Source organism: Cebus imitator, unplaced genomic scaffold, assembly GCF_001604975.1.
Source record: "Cebus imitator isolate Cc_AM_T3 unplaced genomic scaffold, Cebus_imitator-1.0 Scaffold51, whole genome shotgun sequence".
NCBI lineage: Eukaryota > Metazoa > Chordata > Mammalia > Primates > Cebidae > Cebus > Cebus imitator.
In genome coordinates this window covers 4,785,544-4,803,391 of record NW_016107366.1, presented here as the reverse complement: position 1 = coordinate 4,803,391, position 17,848 = coordinate 4,785,544, and the positions used below count along the sequence as shown (strand labels likewise).

Genomic DNA, 17,848 nt, shown 5'->3' with positions numbered 1-17,848 from the left:
TTCTCCTGCAGTCTCTGTAGTCTGTCTTCTGAGGAGAAGCTTGAGTTTTCCATGAGGTGCAAGTGTGTGTGTGTGTGTGTGTGTGTGCACGCACATGCGCGCATACATGCAAGTGTGTGTAAGAGAGATTCAACATACTCCATATGAAGGTTATTGACAGTGGACACCTCTCACTCATCCTCCCTTCAGTGTGACATCAGTTGTTGGTAAAGCTTCCATCTTTTTTCACTATCATCACATATATTTTAGTGGACAATTGAGAGACAATCCATCAGAGGCTGTCAGCAAAGGGCCTTTTTGACTGAAAAATGACACATTTATAATCTAGTATGCAACATTTGGCGTTCAGTTTTGAGGCTCTACCCAAGGTCCCAGACTTTTTGTGCTTAAAAGGCATATGGCCCTTCCTTTGCTGGCCCCACCAACCCCTGCTAATTGTTACTCTGTTGCATGGATCTAGGCTTCCTGATGAAACTCTACTATGTGGACAGCATAGTAGAGCATCTGATTCTGTATTTTTATCAATTCTGAAGGGATCCTGGGATAAGCCCTACCATTGTTTGCCAGTAGACAAATTATTGGTGGCTTCCAAGATCCCCATCATACATATTTCCTGGTTCCATCACTGTTTCTACTACATTCTTGGTGAAGTAAAGGGCTGGAGTCCTGCACTGAGTCCATAGCAGTAACAGGGTCACAGAATTTCACTTCACGTGCTAAACTACTAAGGATCAAAGATCCTAATTTGCCCAGAGATATCCCACATAAGATCAGATGGGGTCCAGGTAAAACCCTGAGAAAAAAGGAAAGAGACTTTAACACCTTCATCATCCTCTCTCTTCATCCTTCGCATAGCCCAGTGTGTATCAGTTACATTCTTTTGGCCACAAAGAGCTCAGGTTTCCTTAGACATCCATGTTACTGGGACCTGATCATGGCCATCAGCAGCAGATGCCAATTTTTGTATCCTTCTTCCAAGCCTCTTCTCAACTAATTTGACCCATCCTTGGCCATTGCTAACGCAGTTACCCTGTGCTGTGGTACCGACCTGGATGTGAAACTTCTCTAAGAGGTTTGTAGGGCTCCCAGTCTACACCCCAGCAGGGACAGGATGCCCTTCATCCACATTTCCAAAAAAACCCTTCTGGAGATTTGTATTTCCCAGCCCCTGAGGCTTGACACCAGCATGAGGGAGCCTGGAAGTGCCTCTTTACTCCTGTAATCGGACCAGGCAGGGCGCCAGCTCCTCCTGTGACACCCACATCCGCCTTCCTCCACTGCTCTGCAGTTGATTTCAGAAACTTCACAACACCATCTCACCCTCCGGGTTATAGCTCTTGATCTTCCAAACCAAACATATTCAGAATTCCAAACACAGCCACACCAATCACAAGCATACAGCTCTAGAAAATCAAAAGTGCTTCACTTTTGGACATTTGTGTGTGCTATAAATTGGAAAATCCATTCAGAAACATAATCAGCTTCTCTGAAGTAAGAAACATCAAAGACTGGGCAGAGCCTTAAGATAAATGGAACCATCTCTGAGGGGTGCAGGGTTACAGAAATGAAACATATCTGTTAAAAATATGATCTCACCTGAAGAATTTTAGACACCAAGCCAAGGAGATACCTTTTTAAAACATCTTCAGATCATACCCTGCAATACTAGAGATCAAATGGTGTTTCATCTGACTCTGAGGGCAAAAGTAGCTGTGTTTAGCTTATGAGGCTTGTAAAAATACACACAAAGAGCTCAGGGTTAAGTAACAGAGATGGCTTGAATTCCTTTAGAAAAGCTCTGTATGATCTGACGTGGTCTGTGAGTCACCAGAACAGGTTCCAGTGAGCTTTGTTGGTGTGGCCTGCACCAGACAGGTGGGTTCTCCGAGCAGATGTGGTACCTTCTGAAGCTGGATCAAACAAACCAGAAGGAAGTTCTTGGACAGCAGATGCTCCTGAAGCCAACAGGAGAAACAGACACAATTCACAGAAGGCAAAGACAAGAAATCCACTTTCAGCCTTGGCATACAGGACAGTGGCATGGAGAGCTGGCCATCAGATGATCACTGTGACCGTGGAGCTGGCACTGACCCAAAAGCCTAGAAATCCTCAGCCACAGAAAGAACAAAACCCGTCCTAATTGAAAACACTTCTGACAAAATGCCAAAGGGAGATGCTGCCACTTTTCCTTTTTCAGATCATAAATTACCCTCGTTTCCTGGAAAAATTATATCTGGACAGATGTATTGCCCCTTGAAAGACCCAGCAAACTGGTCTTTGAGAATCTTGCCTGAAGATGTAGAAAACTGCCAACCATTCAGACTTCCAGCTCGTGAGGGTGAAAACTGCCTCCGATGATCAATGAATGCCTGCTCTCAGAGGTCAGACTCAATAAGTATGAGCCAGTGGAAGCTATTAAAAGAGCTAGCTCTCGTTGTGATAAAGCACATTCTGGCAAAGCCACAAAAAGGAAAATTATAGCAATCAATACAGATAAAAGTGAAAGCCAGATGAAAGTTTTTAGCCAAACTTCTCTTCACTTCTGCTACGATGGATTAACTTTGGGGTGCTGAAGTCAGCACATTTGAAGATTCAGAACATTGAATATGGGAGTCAAAATTGGGTAGACATTTAATTGAAACTATAGCAGACCCTTGACATTTACAAGGGTTAATGCTGCCTCTCACACTTGTCAACTTCTACCTTCAATTGCATGTAAAACATCTTCATCTCTTCAAGCCACTTATAGCTCTACACAGCCTTTCTCAGTGCATAGATGTCATATACAGGCCTTGAAATAATGTATGTTCAAGCTTGTTGGGGCTAATCCTATGAAATTTACCAGAGAACAGATAAAATCCAGGAAGTATAGCTTACTCACAGGGTTTGCCAACGAACAAAGTCAGAATAACGTACTCTTGCCCACCATAAGATGGTCACGTCCCTGGAAACTGAATGTTACCGTACATGGCAAAAGGGAATGCAGGTGTGGTTGAGGTCGTGAAAGGGAGACTATCCTGGATTATGCAGATATAATCGCAAGGGTCCTTATAAGAGACAGGCAGGAGGGTCAGAGTCAGAGGAGACATGACAGTGAAGGCAGAAGTTGGAATGGTGTGAACTGCTGGGAGGGAACCATAAGATAAGGAATGAAGGAAACTTCTAGAATATATGGGAAAGTAAAGGTGGGATTATACCCCGATCACTCAGAAAGAACACAGCCCTGCGAACACTTTGAGTTTAGCTTAGCAGAATCTATTGTAGGCTTCTGAATTCCAGAATACAGAAGTCTGAATAGGATACATTTGCGGTGCTGCAAGCCATTTTGTGGTAATTTGTTACAGCAGCAATAGGAAACTAATGGTCAATGTTTGTTTTTAACCCTTTTCCTTTATTCTTATTTTCTGTTTCTGACATCAAATGTAACTCCAATTCAATCAAGGTTTCTAGAATGCTTTTTTAAACAAGAATTTCATAAGGTCCTCCTTTACTCTCACCTGCCATGATGTTGTGAATAACTCCTCCCATGAGGTTGTGCATTTCCAAGTAAAATCAAGGAGAATGTATTTTGTACAGAAGGAGAGAGAACTGATGTTGATTAATTGCTCAGACACCATAGCGGGTATTTGGCATATATATCATTCCATTTTCCCCAAACTACCCCCTCCCTCCATTATGCAGCTGAGGCAACCAAAGCTCAAAGAAGATAAGTAATTTATACTGTAAATGAGTCACCAGTGATGAGACCGGAGCACAGGTCTATATGACTCCAATATGCAAATTCTTTTAGTTAGACTGTGCTTTTTCTAAACTACTCATACAAAACCATAAAATGCTAACAGTACAATGTCTGCATCAATTAGGAAGAAATGGTGATTTGGGAAGTGGGCATGACTCCCTAGAAAGATACTTGGGGAGTACTTAGGATCTTTCTAATAGTTCATCATGGACTCTCACCGCTGTTTTCTCTTAGGAGAAAAATGCAATCGATGGAGTATGTTACCATTCCTAATGATTTTAAATCTTCTTATAGGGGTGTTTGCATTTGGACTTTTTGCTACTGACATTTTTGTAAATGCCGGACAAGTGGTCACTGGGCATTTAACACCATACTTCCTGACTGTGTGCAAGCCCAACTACACCAGTACAGACTGCCAAGCGCACCACCAGTTTATAAACAATGGGAACATTTGTACTGGGGACCTGGAAGTGATAGAAAAGGCTCGGAGATCATTTCCCTCCAAACACGCTGCTCTGAGCATTTACTCCGCCTTATATGCCACGGTGAGTGTGTGAGTCTTGTCGCTCTTAAGTCCAGTTTTTGGTGGGGTATGTGTCTCCCTGCCCTCTGTCTCCATTCTTTCATTGTCACTTATAGTGACTTTTAAAGTTATGTATGGCGTATTTCTCTATACTATGCTATTGATATAATAGTTCGCCGACACTTCTACCCCACTTTCAATCTCCTGATCCGCCAGAAGATATTTGTTCTGGAATATTTTGATAATCACCTAATTACATCCTCCCATTTTACAGATATCAAAGCTGGGGCCCAGACAACAGCTAAGATCATACAACTAGAGCAGAGACCCAGACTCCCGGTACCATGCCTGAGATTTCCTCACCACCCACAACAGTACTCTTTGTCAAAGTTTTGGTTGGTTTCAGAACAGTACATCTTCTCACACCTGCCTAGAAATTTACAAGCATGCAACATGCAGAAGGATGAATACACAGCTTTCCTTTGCTCTGACACTTTTCTCCATCACTTTGCTAGGAGACAGGATGATCCCAGAAGAACCTGAACACCCAAAGTTTGTTTCTCATTGTCTCCCAGATTGCACAGCCATTGGCTGCCCCACTGGGGTATGATTTATTTTTTTTTTGTTCTAGTAACAGAAAAACCAAAGTATGTCCCACATCTTAAAGAACAATGGTGTCTTATTTTCCAACTTTTTAACTGTATTCACTTTGTAAATAACCTCATTTCCCTCTTGTCTGGCCTATGCATCCTTAGGACCCAGAATATAGACAGGGATCAGCTCAAAGGCTCCAAAGGCTGATAAGATACTGCTGGTGGACATCAGGTACATTTACCAGTGGTAGAGCAACTTTTGGCCAAAAACACCTCCTTTCCTTACTTCAACTTATTTTATATTCAGAATATGACTAGTCTGGTGATTCTCAATGGAAAGTGGAGAAGGGAAAAGACACAGGGAAGATTGCTTTCAAACTGCCCATTCTTCCCAAACATTCCGAGTGTGCCCTCAGCTCACCCCCACCCAAGGAGATGCTACCCTTCCTGTCACTGAGTGTAATTGTAGGAGGCACATTCTGCCTCTGGGGGAAGAAAAGGGGTCTGTGCCATCGCCACTAAGGTGGAAAAAAGGTGAAAACTCTCAGGAGTTTCTTATGCCTCAAATGATTCTTTAATTTGTTACATAAAAACTGCATGTTCTGAACCTAATCATTAACACACATTCTTGTGACCGAGTCTGGTCTATTTATTTAAAACAATTAGGAACAGATAGTGCCTTTGTGTCCCATGTATAGGTTTATTTTGCCAACCAACAACTACCGAATACGAGTCTTTCTAGTTATTTCTTTTGGATCTACTCTTTAATGAATATGTGACAAAAATGATTTCAGCTGCCCCCACATTAAAGAAACATGGATGCAAATAACACAGAAGCCTCAGTTTACAAACAGTTTATAGCTTTGTTAAATGTCTTTGCTTTACCTAAAACAAAACCAAAAAACCTCTATGTAGTTGTTTTTATTTTTTAAACAAAGAAAGTCCTCTGAGGTATTCAACATATTTTCTAATTTTCAGAATGTTGATTTGACCTAATTATCTAGACCCTAAACAATGTACTCTTGTGCCTTTTCCTGTATTTTTTTATCAGACTCAAGTCGTTGCTGTGTGAAAATAATTTTTATAGTGCCATTATAAAAATTATTCTGTTACTTACAACAAACTACTGTCTCAACAAATGAGGCATGAAGTTCTTTGGGGAAGAAAGAAGTAAATATTATCAGCTCACACAGAATAAATGCTACTATATAGCATGTTTTCAAGGATTCAGGTGTTACCCAATTCAAATCATGCCTCACAGGCTATTGTCAGATAAACCCTGATACAAGATTTCAATTGCATAAATCTTCTGAGCCTCTATTACATGTCAAATGCTTTTAGAAACTACTCAACGAGGATTTCCTAAGCACTAATTAATACTACGAAGAATACCAACTAACCATAGGCTCATGCTTTATTTTTTTCTATATTTTTTTTTTGGCTCATGCTTTTAATAGTTTGTAATCTTATAGGAAAGATTTATAAAAGATATAATTGGAAACTAGCATAAACAACTAAATATATATAGATTTTAAGTAACACTTACCAGAGTCAGAAAATAGTGTAATAATATGCTGTAATTTAGGTAACTTTGATGTAACCACAGTTTTCTAGTGAATCTGTTACATGAAAGAGATTCCTACTTTCTGGTATTCTCACCAGTGTTGAGGCATCATTCTAGGATATTAAGAATTTCTATTGTAATACTGTAAAATGCATCTATTTAAACTTGTATGTTCTTAGGTCATACAAACATACTATAGAATGTAAGTATCAGATTATTATTATTATTTGTGAGATGGAGTTTCACTTGTTGCCCAGGATGGAGTGGAGTGGCGCGATCTCGGCTCACGGCCATCTCTGCCTGCCGGATGATGTGATTCTCCTGCCTCAGCCTCCCAAGTAGCTGGGATTACAGGGATGTGCCACCATGCCCGGCTAATTTTGTATTTTTAGAAGAGACGAGGTTTCTCCATGTTGGTCAGGCTGGTCTCAAACTACCAACCTCAGGGGATCCGCCCCCCTTGGCCTCCCAGATTCCTGGGATTACAGGCTTGAAGCACAGCATGTTACTTTTTAGGATTGCTCAACTCACAGAGCACGTTTGTTAAGAAATAATAGGTCAATGGTGCCCTCTAGTGGTAATTTGTAACCATTACCAAAGGTTATCTAAAAAAGTGTTGACTTATTTGAAAAAGGAACAGCTTCCTCTGATTCTAGACCGCCTGGGACACATTTGCTAACTGAGCCTGTAAAACGTAAAAGTCTTACCCAGCTCCCCACAACAAACTAATAACAGCTGCCTACATCTCAAGTGTCATAAAGTGCATCATCTTTTGCTTAGTTCAGGTCTCGACCTTTTGCATATTGTGGCACACATAGAAAAGTTTAATATTTTAAGAAACGGAGTAAATGAAAGAATAAAGCCGATCACAGCTGTCCTGAGGAATGAGGGAGTCCATTTACTAGCACAGCTGAAACCTATTTATGTGATACAGTTGTTGGTAGGTTCTAATTCAGCCCATCAACTAATCAGTCAACACTTTGGTATTAATTGCCTGTAGGTGTGACACAAAGCTTCATTCCCCCAGAAGGTTTACTTGGTATCTCAGACTCTCATGTGGATTTCTTATACCCCAAATGATTCTTTCATTTGTCACATAAAAACTTCATTTCCTGAATCTAATCATTAATGCTCATGCTTTGTGTCACTAGCAACTTGTTCCCATGTCCGCTAGATTACAAAAGGCCGATGAATGTACATCCGCTCATTGTTCTCGCTGCACTAGTTTCCTACCTAAACGCTTTACTAAATAGCTTAGCGGAGTTATTCAAGGAAGTGAGTGTGTTTGCTTTGACGCGGGCCCCTGCTTGCATATATGCTGGCGTACATACATGTGTACATGCATGCGTGTGTACACATCAGTACAAGGAGGCTGCCTGGTCACTCCCTGACCTCTGCCGTATTCCAGATGTACATCACAAGCACAATCAAGACGAAGAGCAGTCGACTGGCCAAGCCAGTGCTGTGCCTCGGGACTCTCTGCACGGCTTTCCTGACAGGCCTCAACCGGGTCTCCGAGTATCGGAACCACTGCTCGGACGTGATTGCTGGCTTCATCCTGGGCACGGCAGTGGCCCTGTTTCTGGTAAGTGGACTGCCCTCTGTTTACCTTTCCCCCACCTCTTCTTCTCTCTGAAAAACTGTGTCAGGTTTTCCAGACTTCACCATCTGGGTTCCTTTTGTCCCAACCTTGTGAATTGCAATTATCCTCCAAGTATTGTACATACTTTTGCTACAAAAATGATTTCAAAACACTCTTTCCTTTCGCAAATAGGATTGGCCATATTTCTTCTGGGTGTCAGGGAGAGAATTTCCCCTAGAAGAACAACAGCTGGCTCTACTTTCAACATTGGGCTTGGAACTGGGGCCAAGCAGACTAATGATAAATTGGCATACCTTCAAACCAATCTTCTTTAAGTATTTGCTCTCAGCATATTGGGGGCAGACGCTAAGTGCTGCTCGGGGGAGGAACAGAATGAAGAACACTGGTAGAATCAAGCAGGCTCTTCTCCCTCATTCCAAGAAACTCAAGTCTAGCTCCAAAGTCGCATCTCCTAATCAGAAATTTAAAAAACCCTGCCGATTGTCACACCCACCCTTCATGTTGGGCCTCTGTTACTGCTGGAACACGCCTCTTGGGAATCTTATTTTCACTAACTGCCTTCTCAACCACCTATCTTCCTGGAGAAGAGTTTTGGTTAATACAGTTTTTTTTATATATATATTTCTGATTATGTTTTAGTTCCTCAAATAGATGGAGGTCTGGCCACCTGCTCACCTAGGAAATCCCTTAAATAGAGTTGAATTTGATAAAGTGGTTAATTTTTCTTGTCTTCTCTCTCACAGTTTTATTGAAGCATGATAGGCATACAATAAATGACACATCAAGTGTGCAATTGGATCAGTTTTGGCACACTACTTTCCCTCCTGCCCTGCCTTTCCCCTTGTCCCCAGACAACTGGTGATCTTCTGTCATTCTCTATTAGTTTGCCTTTTCCAGGATTCCATAGTAATTGAATCGTAATGTTTTTCTGGTATCTTTCACCTAGCACTATTTTGAGATTCATCCTTGTTGTAGAATGCATCAATAATTAATTTCTTTTTATTGCTGTGTAGTATTCCATTGCATGGCCACACCTCAGAGATAAGGATTTCCATTATCTTCAAGGACTTAAAACAGGCCCAGAAAGATTTATGATGGATCATCAGGTCTGGAGGTTCCCATATGGTGCATGAAATGAATCCCCTAACAATATTCAGGAAGCCTCCCAAGGAGAAGGAAGCTATCACAGACTTCAAGGACCTCCCTCTTCCTATTCTGCCCTCTCTGGCCCTAGATGGACTTCAGTCCCATGACTTAACGCTGCCTTTTCTAGCCCCTCTTCCTTTCCTCCCAACATACACACATGCCTCTCCCAGCCTCTAATTGGTTTTCCAACTTTAAAAAAATCTGCTAAGATACAGACAATGCTCACATTTAGGAAACTGATTGAGAAGCTTCTTTCTAATTCAAAATGACAGGCATATCTCAGAGATAGTGTAGGTTTGGTTCCAGACCATTGCAACAGTGAATATCACCATAAAGCTAGGCACACAACTTTTGGGTTTACCAGGGCATATAAAAAGTTATGTTTATATTATTCTGTCGTCTATTAAGTATACAATAGCATTATGTATTTTTAAAAAACCAATGTATTTACCTTAATTTAAAAGCACTTTATGGCTTTTTAAAAAGCGTTGACACAGACACAAAATGAGCATGAGCTATTGAAGAAAATGGTTCAGTCAGCTTGCTGCCCACAGGGTTGTCACAAAGCTTCAATCTTTTAAAAACACAACATCTGCACCATGCAATAAAGTGAAGAGAAATAAAATGAGGACATGCCAGTATTTTGAATGGATCCAGGCATTCTTTCTATAGTGAAAGATGAAGACTAAAATGCAAATGCTCTGGATGAAGTTGCAGGAAAAGTAGTACCAAAGTGATCATGAAATGTTGATCTCTCATTAGGAATTTTCCTAAGGAATGTCTTTTAAAAAAAAAAAACCATTTTATGGATATATTGAAGTTATACACTTTTGGGGGTATGTGTGATATTTTGATACAAGCATACGATGTATAATGATCAAATCTGGGTAACTGGGATATCCTTCACCTCAAATACCTTGTGTTAGGAACATTCCAAATATATTCTTCCATTTATTTTGAAATATGTGGTAAATTGCTGTTAACTGTTGTCACTACTGTGCTAGTGAGATCTCATTCCTTCCATCTGACTGTATTTTTGTACCCGTTAACCAACTCCTCGTCCCACTACCCCCAACTACTGTTCCCAAGAAATCCTTTTTTTAAAAGAAGGAAAGAAAACAGGTGACTTGAAGGGAACCGAAGGGTTTCAAAGGGAGATCGATGGTATATAAAGACCTTGGCTCAAGAAAAGACAAACAGTGTTGCTATCCATCAGTTCTGAAGCCAGCCATCCCCAGTTAGAAAGGAAGAGCCTTTCTGACTGTCCAAGCAATTTTGTAGGGTCTTTGTGGGATGACATTTGGAGTTTGCTGAATCCCCACAAATTCTGCTCAACATTAAACTTGTTTTCTCTCCCTAACATGCAGCCATTTCTCACCACTCAGTAACTATTTGGTCTGCTTGTGCTTTCAAGTGACTTCCCAATTGATGTCAAAATGTGTTTTCCCACAAATGGCCTTTATGTAAGACCCAGGTCTGTGGTTGAATTGCTCTGGAATGAGAGAGACCCCCATGTCTGCACATGCCTGTGAACACACCTCACAGACACACACAAAGCTGGGAAATGGGAGGGGAAGGACGTTCTGGAGGAGCCTGGAGGCATTCCAAAGCAGAGACTTGAAGAGGAGACAGAAAAAGAGAGAAGACAAACACTGAGAATGGCAGCAGATCACCTGCAAATGTTCAATAGTGCTTTCTGTTTGTGTTTCCCATGAGGCGGAATGTGGGGGAAAGGGGAAGTAAGTTATTAGTAAAGCAGGGACCACATGCTGTATGCTTTATATACATCTAATCAAGTGCTCCCAGGGCAACTCGAACAATAGTTTTACCCTCATTCTATAGATGAGGAAAATTAGGCTTAAAGGTAAGTAACTTGCCCAACAGCCACCCAACAAATAACCAGCAGCAGGACCTGGGTCTCTTCACGCCAGAGTTTCTACATGTTCCCCCTGCTCCCATTTCCTGATGAGGGGAGTGAAAGAGTGTGAGAGTGAGATGGAGGTGAGCCAGGTAGAGAAGATGCATGCCAACGGACTACAGGGTTTGAAGAACTGCAGGAAAGATTCGAAGATGCTGGATGAAGAAACAAAGAAAGTGGAAAGAGGAGGGAAAAGGAGGCTGCTTTTTGGGCAAACAAAACAAAACAGAAGAGCAGGGAAGATGGTAGAGTCAGTTATGAAGAGACCTCAGCAGGAAACAGAAATGTGGGCAGTAACTTACAGGGAAAGTTTTTAAATGGAAGCAATAAAAGAAAACTAAAGAGTTATCTAATCTCAAGCAAATAGTCATAATTGAGGATGACGATCTAAGGTAAGAGTTAAAGACCAGCTAACAGGCTGCATGCTTGCTATATGTTTGGCACTTCTTAAGGGGCAAAATAGTATAAAGGTATGATGTAGGGGTTCTGGAGTTTCAATCTCTGTGTGACCTTGGGCAAGTTACCTAACTTCCTTGTGCCCCACTATCTAGACTGGAGATAATAGTACTTCCTTTATGAAATTGATGGGTGGGTTAAGTGAAATCAGATATAATCCTCAGGGTCGTGCCAGACACAGAGTGGCCCTCAACGGATTTTAGATGTTATTATGAGGTAATTTGCATTTACCGTGTCTTTAATCATTACAAATCTATGAAGTAGGTGTCACTATTCTTATTTTACAGGTGAGAAAATGGGCCCAGTGGGGTGGGGAGTGATTATTACTGGTCCTCTGGTGATGAAACACATGCTTCCACAGTACTTCCCATAGTCCCTTCCCCCCACTCAAAGGAAGAAGGTCACTCGGGTGATGATATTCAAGGGGAAAGGCCAGGCATTGATGGCTGCTGTCTGATCCCATTCTTTTTTCCCCCCTCATCCTGCAGGGAATGTGTGTGGTTCATAACTTTAAAGGAGCACAAGGATCTCCTTCCAAACCCAAACCTGAGGATCCCCGTGGAGTACCCCTAATGGCTTTCCCAAGGATAGAAAGCCCTCTGGAAACCTTAAGTGCACAGGTATGGTAAAGCAGTTTTAGCCAACCCAACCCACAGGCTGAACACTTTGGGTGGTCAGTATCAATCCATTGATACCACTCTATCTACCCAGCCTCAATGACAATCTGATTCATTTATTGTAAAGGCCCTCACGAAAGGCAGTCTTTACTTTTTCCTCTAAGTTATTCTTGTATTTATTCTGGGGGTTGGCAATCTTGAATCCTTAGAGAGTTCTTAGTCATGTCTCACATAAACCCCAGCTGTTTCAGGGTACTTCGACCTATAACATAATGTCATTTATGAAATTTGGACTAATCATATGGAAAATCAATTTGACTTAATAACTAGGACTATATTTGGAAAGAAAAAGGTTGCATTATACAAGGTGATGTAAGCTGGGGGCACATTTAAAAAGGCTACTAAATGTCCCTTAGGAAACTGTTTTTGTGACAAAAATTCATGCAACAGTACTTTGATCCGTTTCTCTGCAACAGAAACTGTATCATACCAGGGATACAAAAAATAACTGGATACAGTCCTTCCCCTCAAATAGTACAGATGAGAGGCAGGCACGGTGACTCACACCTGTAATCCTAGCACTTTTGGAGGCCAAGGTGGGAGGACTGCTTGAAGCCAAGAGTTGGAGACCAACCTGGTCAATGTAACAAGTCCCCATCTCTACTAAATGAAAATTAATGAATAAATAAATAATTCACAGATGATCAGGAATGGTGGCTATAAATAGGCAGTCATAATATGACATGCTGAATCAGTCCACAAAGTGCTGTGTGAATACAAATGAAGGGGAAAAATGTCTACTCTGTCTGAGAAGACAGGGAAAGCCAGGAAGAAGACTTGCCAACCGAAAGGAGCCTGGACAGATGATATGAAGCACTTAATTTTGCCCAGGACAATTGCTAGGTGCTTTACAAATATATTATTACTTGAACAACCATCCTATTGAAAAGATTCTGTGATTCACATTTCACAGGTAAAGATAAGAATACAGAAGACAGGCTGAGCATGGTGGCTCATGCCTATAATCCCAGCACTTTGGGAGGCCAAGGCAGGCAGATCGCTTGAGCCCAGGAGTTTGAGACCACACTGGGCAACATGGTGAAACCCTACCTCTACTAAAAAAATTCAAAAATTAGCTGGGCATAGTAGCACATGCCTGTGGTCCCAGCTACTCTGGAGGCTGAGGTGGGAGGAGTGCTCGAGCATGGGAGATTAAGGCAACAGTGAGCCGTGACCCCACCACTGCACTCTAGTGTGGGTGATAGAGTGAGACTCTGTCTCAAGACAAAACAAAACAAAACAAACAAACCTGAAGAGAGTGATGGTAGATTACCTGCCCAAGGCCCTATAGGTAGCAAGTGGGAAAGCTGGGATGAGTAGGAGTTTTTTAAGCAGATAGGGAACAACTAATAATATGGTTTTCATTAGCATGCCATCTTTTCCAGGTAGCTGAGCCCTGCTATCGTGTTGATTTCCTGTAATATTCTATTTATCCTGAAATCTTGTTTGTATTTGGCATTTTCCTACTCAGCCATTTTTATAGAAGATGTAAGGGAAAAGCAACTCATTTCCCTTTGGATTATCATGTATTTCATATCAGTGCAATATAAAATAATATTTTCATTATTTAAAGATTATTAACTATCACATCTCTCTAAGACAAACTACCCTATGCTTTTTGTTTGTTTCACTGGGATGGAGTCTCACTCTGTTTCCCAGACTGGAGTGCAGCGGTGTGAACTCGGCTCACTGCAACCTCCACCTTTCCCATTCAAGCGATTCCCCCACCTCAGCCTACCAAGTAGCTGGGGCTACAGGTGTGCACCACGACACCCAGCTAATTTTTTGAATTTTTAGTGGAGATAGATTTCTACCATATTGGCCAGGCTGGTCTCAATACCCTATGCCTTTTTACCTTTAATTAAATCTTTCTATTATTATTAATGAACTGGGTGAGCGGGGAGTATCTCCATTTTGGGAAAAATATTTAATGTTCTCCCTTAACACAGTACCAAGTATTGCCGTTTTGTTTTTCTTTAACTTGTATTAAGGCGAACATTTTGACTTGGTCTAGAAATACAATGTTAACAAAAATTTTTCTGGATGATTTATATATAGCCTGTTGCTACCGGTTAAATAGCAAATTAGCTAAATAGCTATACCTTGTAATGAAATGGTAAAATAGAATCTCTCTAACTTTTGTTCCCTAATTACAATCCTTGTATTTAGTAAAGTCAAAGCAAGTCTCTATTGGTGGGGGGGGGAGGGCGGTGGGCAAAATGACAACAAGTGAGCTTTAAAAAGAAACAAAATATTTGCTGAGTTCCACAGACGTGTCAGTCTGTGTCCTTGTAAATGCTGTCCCCTGAATATCCTGATGCAAGAACACCCCTTTTGCACACCCCTTCCTTCTGCCCAGCACTGCTCAAGCATGACCTCAGTCAGACTTTGTCCCCAGCTTTTTTTCTCTCTTCGTTCTCAGGACCATTGATTGTTGATCAGACCTAGAGATGTCCAGGCTCTATTTTGGAGGATTCTACTTAAATTCAAAAACGAAGTGCTAAAAAGAGTTTCAAAAATCGCTATTCACAAGCTAAAGTATTCTTGAAATAGATATTTATTCATTGTTTACAGGTAGTAGCTGAATTTCTCTGAAGCCCATCAATAGATCTTTGTGGCAATGGTTGTTACCACATATGGATACAGTTTGAGGCCTTGCCTGAACACCATGCTTGGGCCAAAGGTCCCTCCAGGCCTCTCGTGATTGTCGCTCTTAATTAAAGCCAAGTGTTCCCTCATGTCTGCCTCCTCCAAAGACTTGGGGCTCTGTGACAATCGGGACCCTATAAACCGTATTTCCTGGCATCACAAGGTGTGAAATAAATGTTCATGAATGAATACAAACTTGTCCCGAAACCTAAAGTAGTCACTTTAGCCAAAACCGAGAACCTCAAACTTAACCACAGTCACTAATTGACCATCCAGGCAAAGTAGAAATTTATGAGAGACGATGAGCAGGACTTCTGCAGGCTAGCCAGAATGAAGCTACAGAAGGCTAAAGCGAAGCAGTGCCTCTCACATTATGCTATCCATACCAATCGTGAAAAATTCAAGTCTACAACCATCTGCTTTTAGTATTAAACGTTTCCACATATCCAGTTAGAAAGATACGCCCTTTATTTGTTGGTCAAGAAAAGAGAACTAGCATTTATTGAGAGTCATCTCATTTAATATTCACAATACTGCATTGGTTTTATTATATCCTACCTTATAGATGAAGAAAGTAAGGCACCAGGTTTAAGTAATATGCCCAATATCACCCAGTCAAAATTAAATGAAGACCCATCCAATTCTAAAGGCTCTGCTGTTCTCCTACATTACACAGTCTGTGATTTCATTCAATGAAAATCTCTTTTTTGAAAGCCACAACTCCCAGCATGGACTATGAAAACATGCTACAGGGGGCTGATATATTGGGCCTGAGCTATAGTTCTTCCAAAATAAATATCCCCTGTGGGCAAGAACTTCCCTTGCAACTCCAACAGCCATGGTTTCTACTAGAAATGACATCTTCGTAATTTTTGGAACGGAACCATCTTCCCAGGAAGTGGATTTCTGGGATCAGAGATTAGACCCTCTCTTCAGAGCACACATTCAAACACATGAAATCCATCCCACCATTCAAAGTACCTTAAAGGGAAGACTGAATGGGGAGGGCACCCGTCACCCTCTTTCCCTTTCTCCCAAGACATTCTTTTCCCTGTGCCACATGGAGCCCTCAGAGCCACAGTGCTCTGGTCTTCTCTAAAACATTAACTCAAATTGGAATATCTGCATTCTGTGATTCCCCTTGGTATAGCTGATAGAGACAGGGTGCATTTTCTAAAATCTTTCTCAAATACCATAAAGAAACCAAAAAGTAAACAATTACAAAAACAAAAATAGTCAAGTTTTTCAAAGTATTATTTTATGATTCTATAAAGTTATTGGGATCCCAAAGCAACCAACTCTTAATTATCCATGTTCTACACCCCCAGGCTCACAATGTACATAAGCAGTCAGCTGAGTGTTGTTCAGTTGCATTCTTGTCAAACAGAAATATTAACAAATTGAATATTCTATCCAAATAGAAAGCATATTACAGAAGTAAAAGGATATTTTTGCCTTAGGAAAGAAATGCACCAAACCTGAGTTTACACAAAGATTTCAGACAGAAGTACCTTGAAAAATACAAAATATTCTATTTCTAAAATGTGTATCTGAGCTCTAAAGAAGATAATGTAAATCCCCAGTGTTCTAAAAACAGGAATCAGAAAAGCCATAATAATTAGATCAAAGACACAATTTGTTAAAGTATTTAATAATTTCATAGACCCAAAGCATTGAGTTTTAAGTTCAAATATAAGACAAGTCCTTGGGTCTGCAAGAAGTGGAAGGTTACATGTAGTTTTAAAAATTGAATGCTTCTATTTGATGGACCTGGAGCAGATACTATCTGCTGCTCACGTTTCTATTTTTCACCAGTGCAAGAAAAAAGTATCCTTGAGCCTTCTGATTGTGGCAGCCAAGATTGAATAGAGGAGTAATGGCAGGGAAAACATGGAGAGAGAATTTTTGCAACTCAGAAATAACCTTGTCAACAGTGAAGAGCCCGTTTTACTCAAAAGAAGAACCTAAATATCTACCCTCACCTGTTTGATTACATGCATAGAAGCTTAATAGTTAAAACTAATTAAAAGTAAGCCAGTGACAAAAAAGTATTTGATGTAATTACAAGGAAAATGAATGAATCCTCAGTCATAGGAGATTGTAATACATTTCTCTTATTAATAAGCAAATAAAAATAGTAAAGATACACATGATCAATAAGGTTAATCTGATGTCCATTATATGTAACCCTCCTCAAAATACATGAAACATTATGAAAATGCATCATGTACAAGGCTCTCATACAAGTCTGAAGAAAAACATTTTAATGGATCTGTATTATGTAAACCACATTTTCTCTAGACAAAAAAATAAGTTAACTAAAAACAAACCCAAAAAAAGTCTATACATTTTGAAATATTAAACTCACTTCTATGTAACTCATGACTCAAAGGATAAAACAGAAAGTTTTTAAAAACTGGAACTGTTTCATATTAAAAACATTACATTAAAAATGTGTAAGATGCTAAGTTACTCTGAGGTCCTTAAATGTTTGTATTAGAAAATACTGAAGTGTAAGACAGAATTATATTGAGAGCAAGTTTAGGTGAGGATGCCCTGCACAGTAGCTTGTGCCTATAATCCCAGTACTTTATGAGGCCAAGACAGGAAGGTCAGTTGAGCCCAGGGGTTCGAGACCAGCCTGGGAAACATAGCGAGACACTGTCTCTACAAAAAATTTGAAAGTTAGCCAAGCGGGCCGGGCGCGGTGGCTCACGCCTGTAATCCCAGCACTTTGGGAGGCCAAGGTGGGTGGATCACAAGGTTAAGAGATTGAGACCATCCTGGTCAACATGGTGAAACCCTGTCTCTACTAAAAATACAAAAATTAGCTGGGCATGGTGGTGCGCTCCTGTAGTCCCAGCTACTCGGGAGGCTGAGGGAGGAGAATTGCCTGAACCCAGGAGGTGGAGGTTGCAGTGAGCCGAGATCGCACCATTGCACTCCAGCCTGGGTAACAAGAGCGAAACTCTGTCTCAAA

The 17,848-nt window shown here is 40.8% G+C and overlaps 1 protein-coding gene across 1 annotated transcript in view; it reads left to right on the top strand.

The window, feature by feature from the left end:
• Positions 1 to 17,848, top strand: part of PLPPR1 (phospholipid phosphatase related 1) — a 301,713-nt gene that overhangs the window by 282,374 nt on the left and 1,491 nt on the right. Inside the window, exons 5-7 of the mRNA XM_017527790.2 lie at positions 4,034 to 4,284; positions 7,828 to 8,004; positions 12,031 to 12,162. Coding sequence (XP_017383279.1) covers positions 4,034 to 4,284; positions 7,828 to 8,004; positions 12,031 to 12,162 — 560 coding nt within the window. The remainder of the gene's footprint in view (positions 1 to 4,033; positions 4,285 to 7,827; positions 8,005 to 12,030; positions 12,163 to 17,848) is intronic.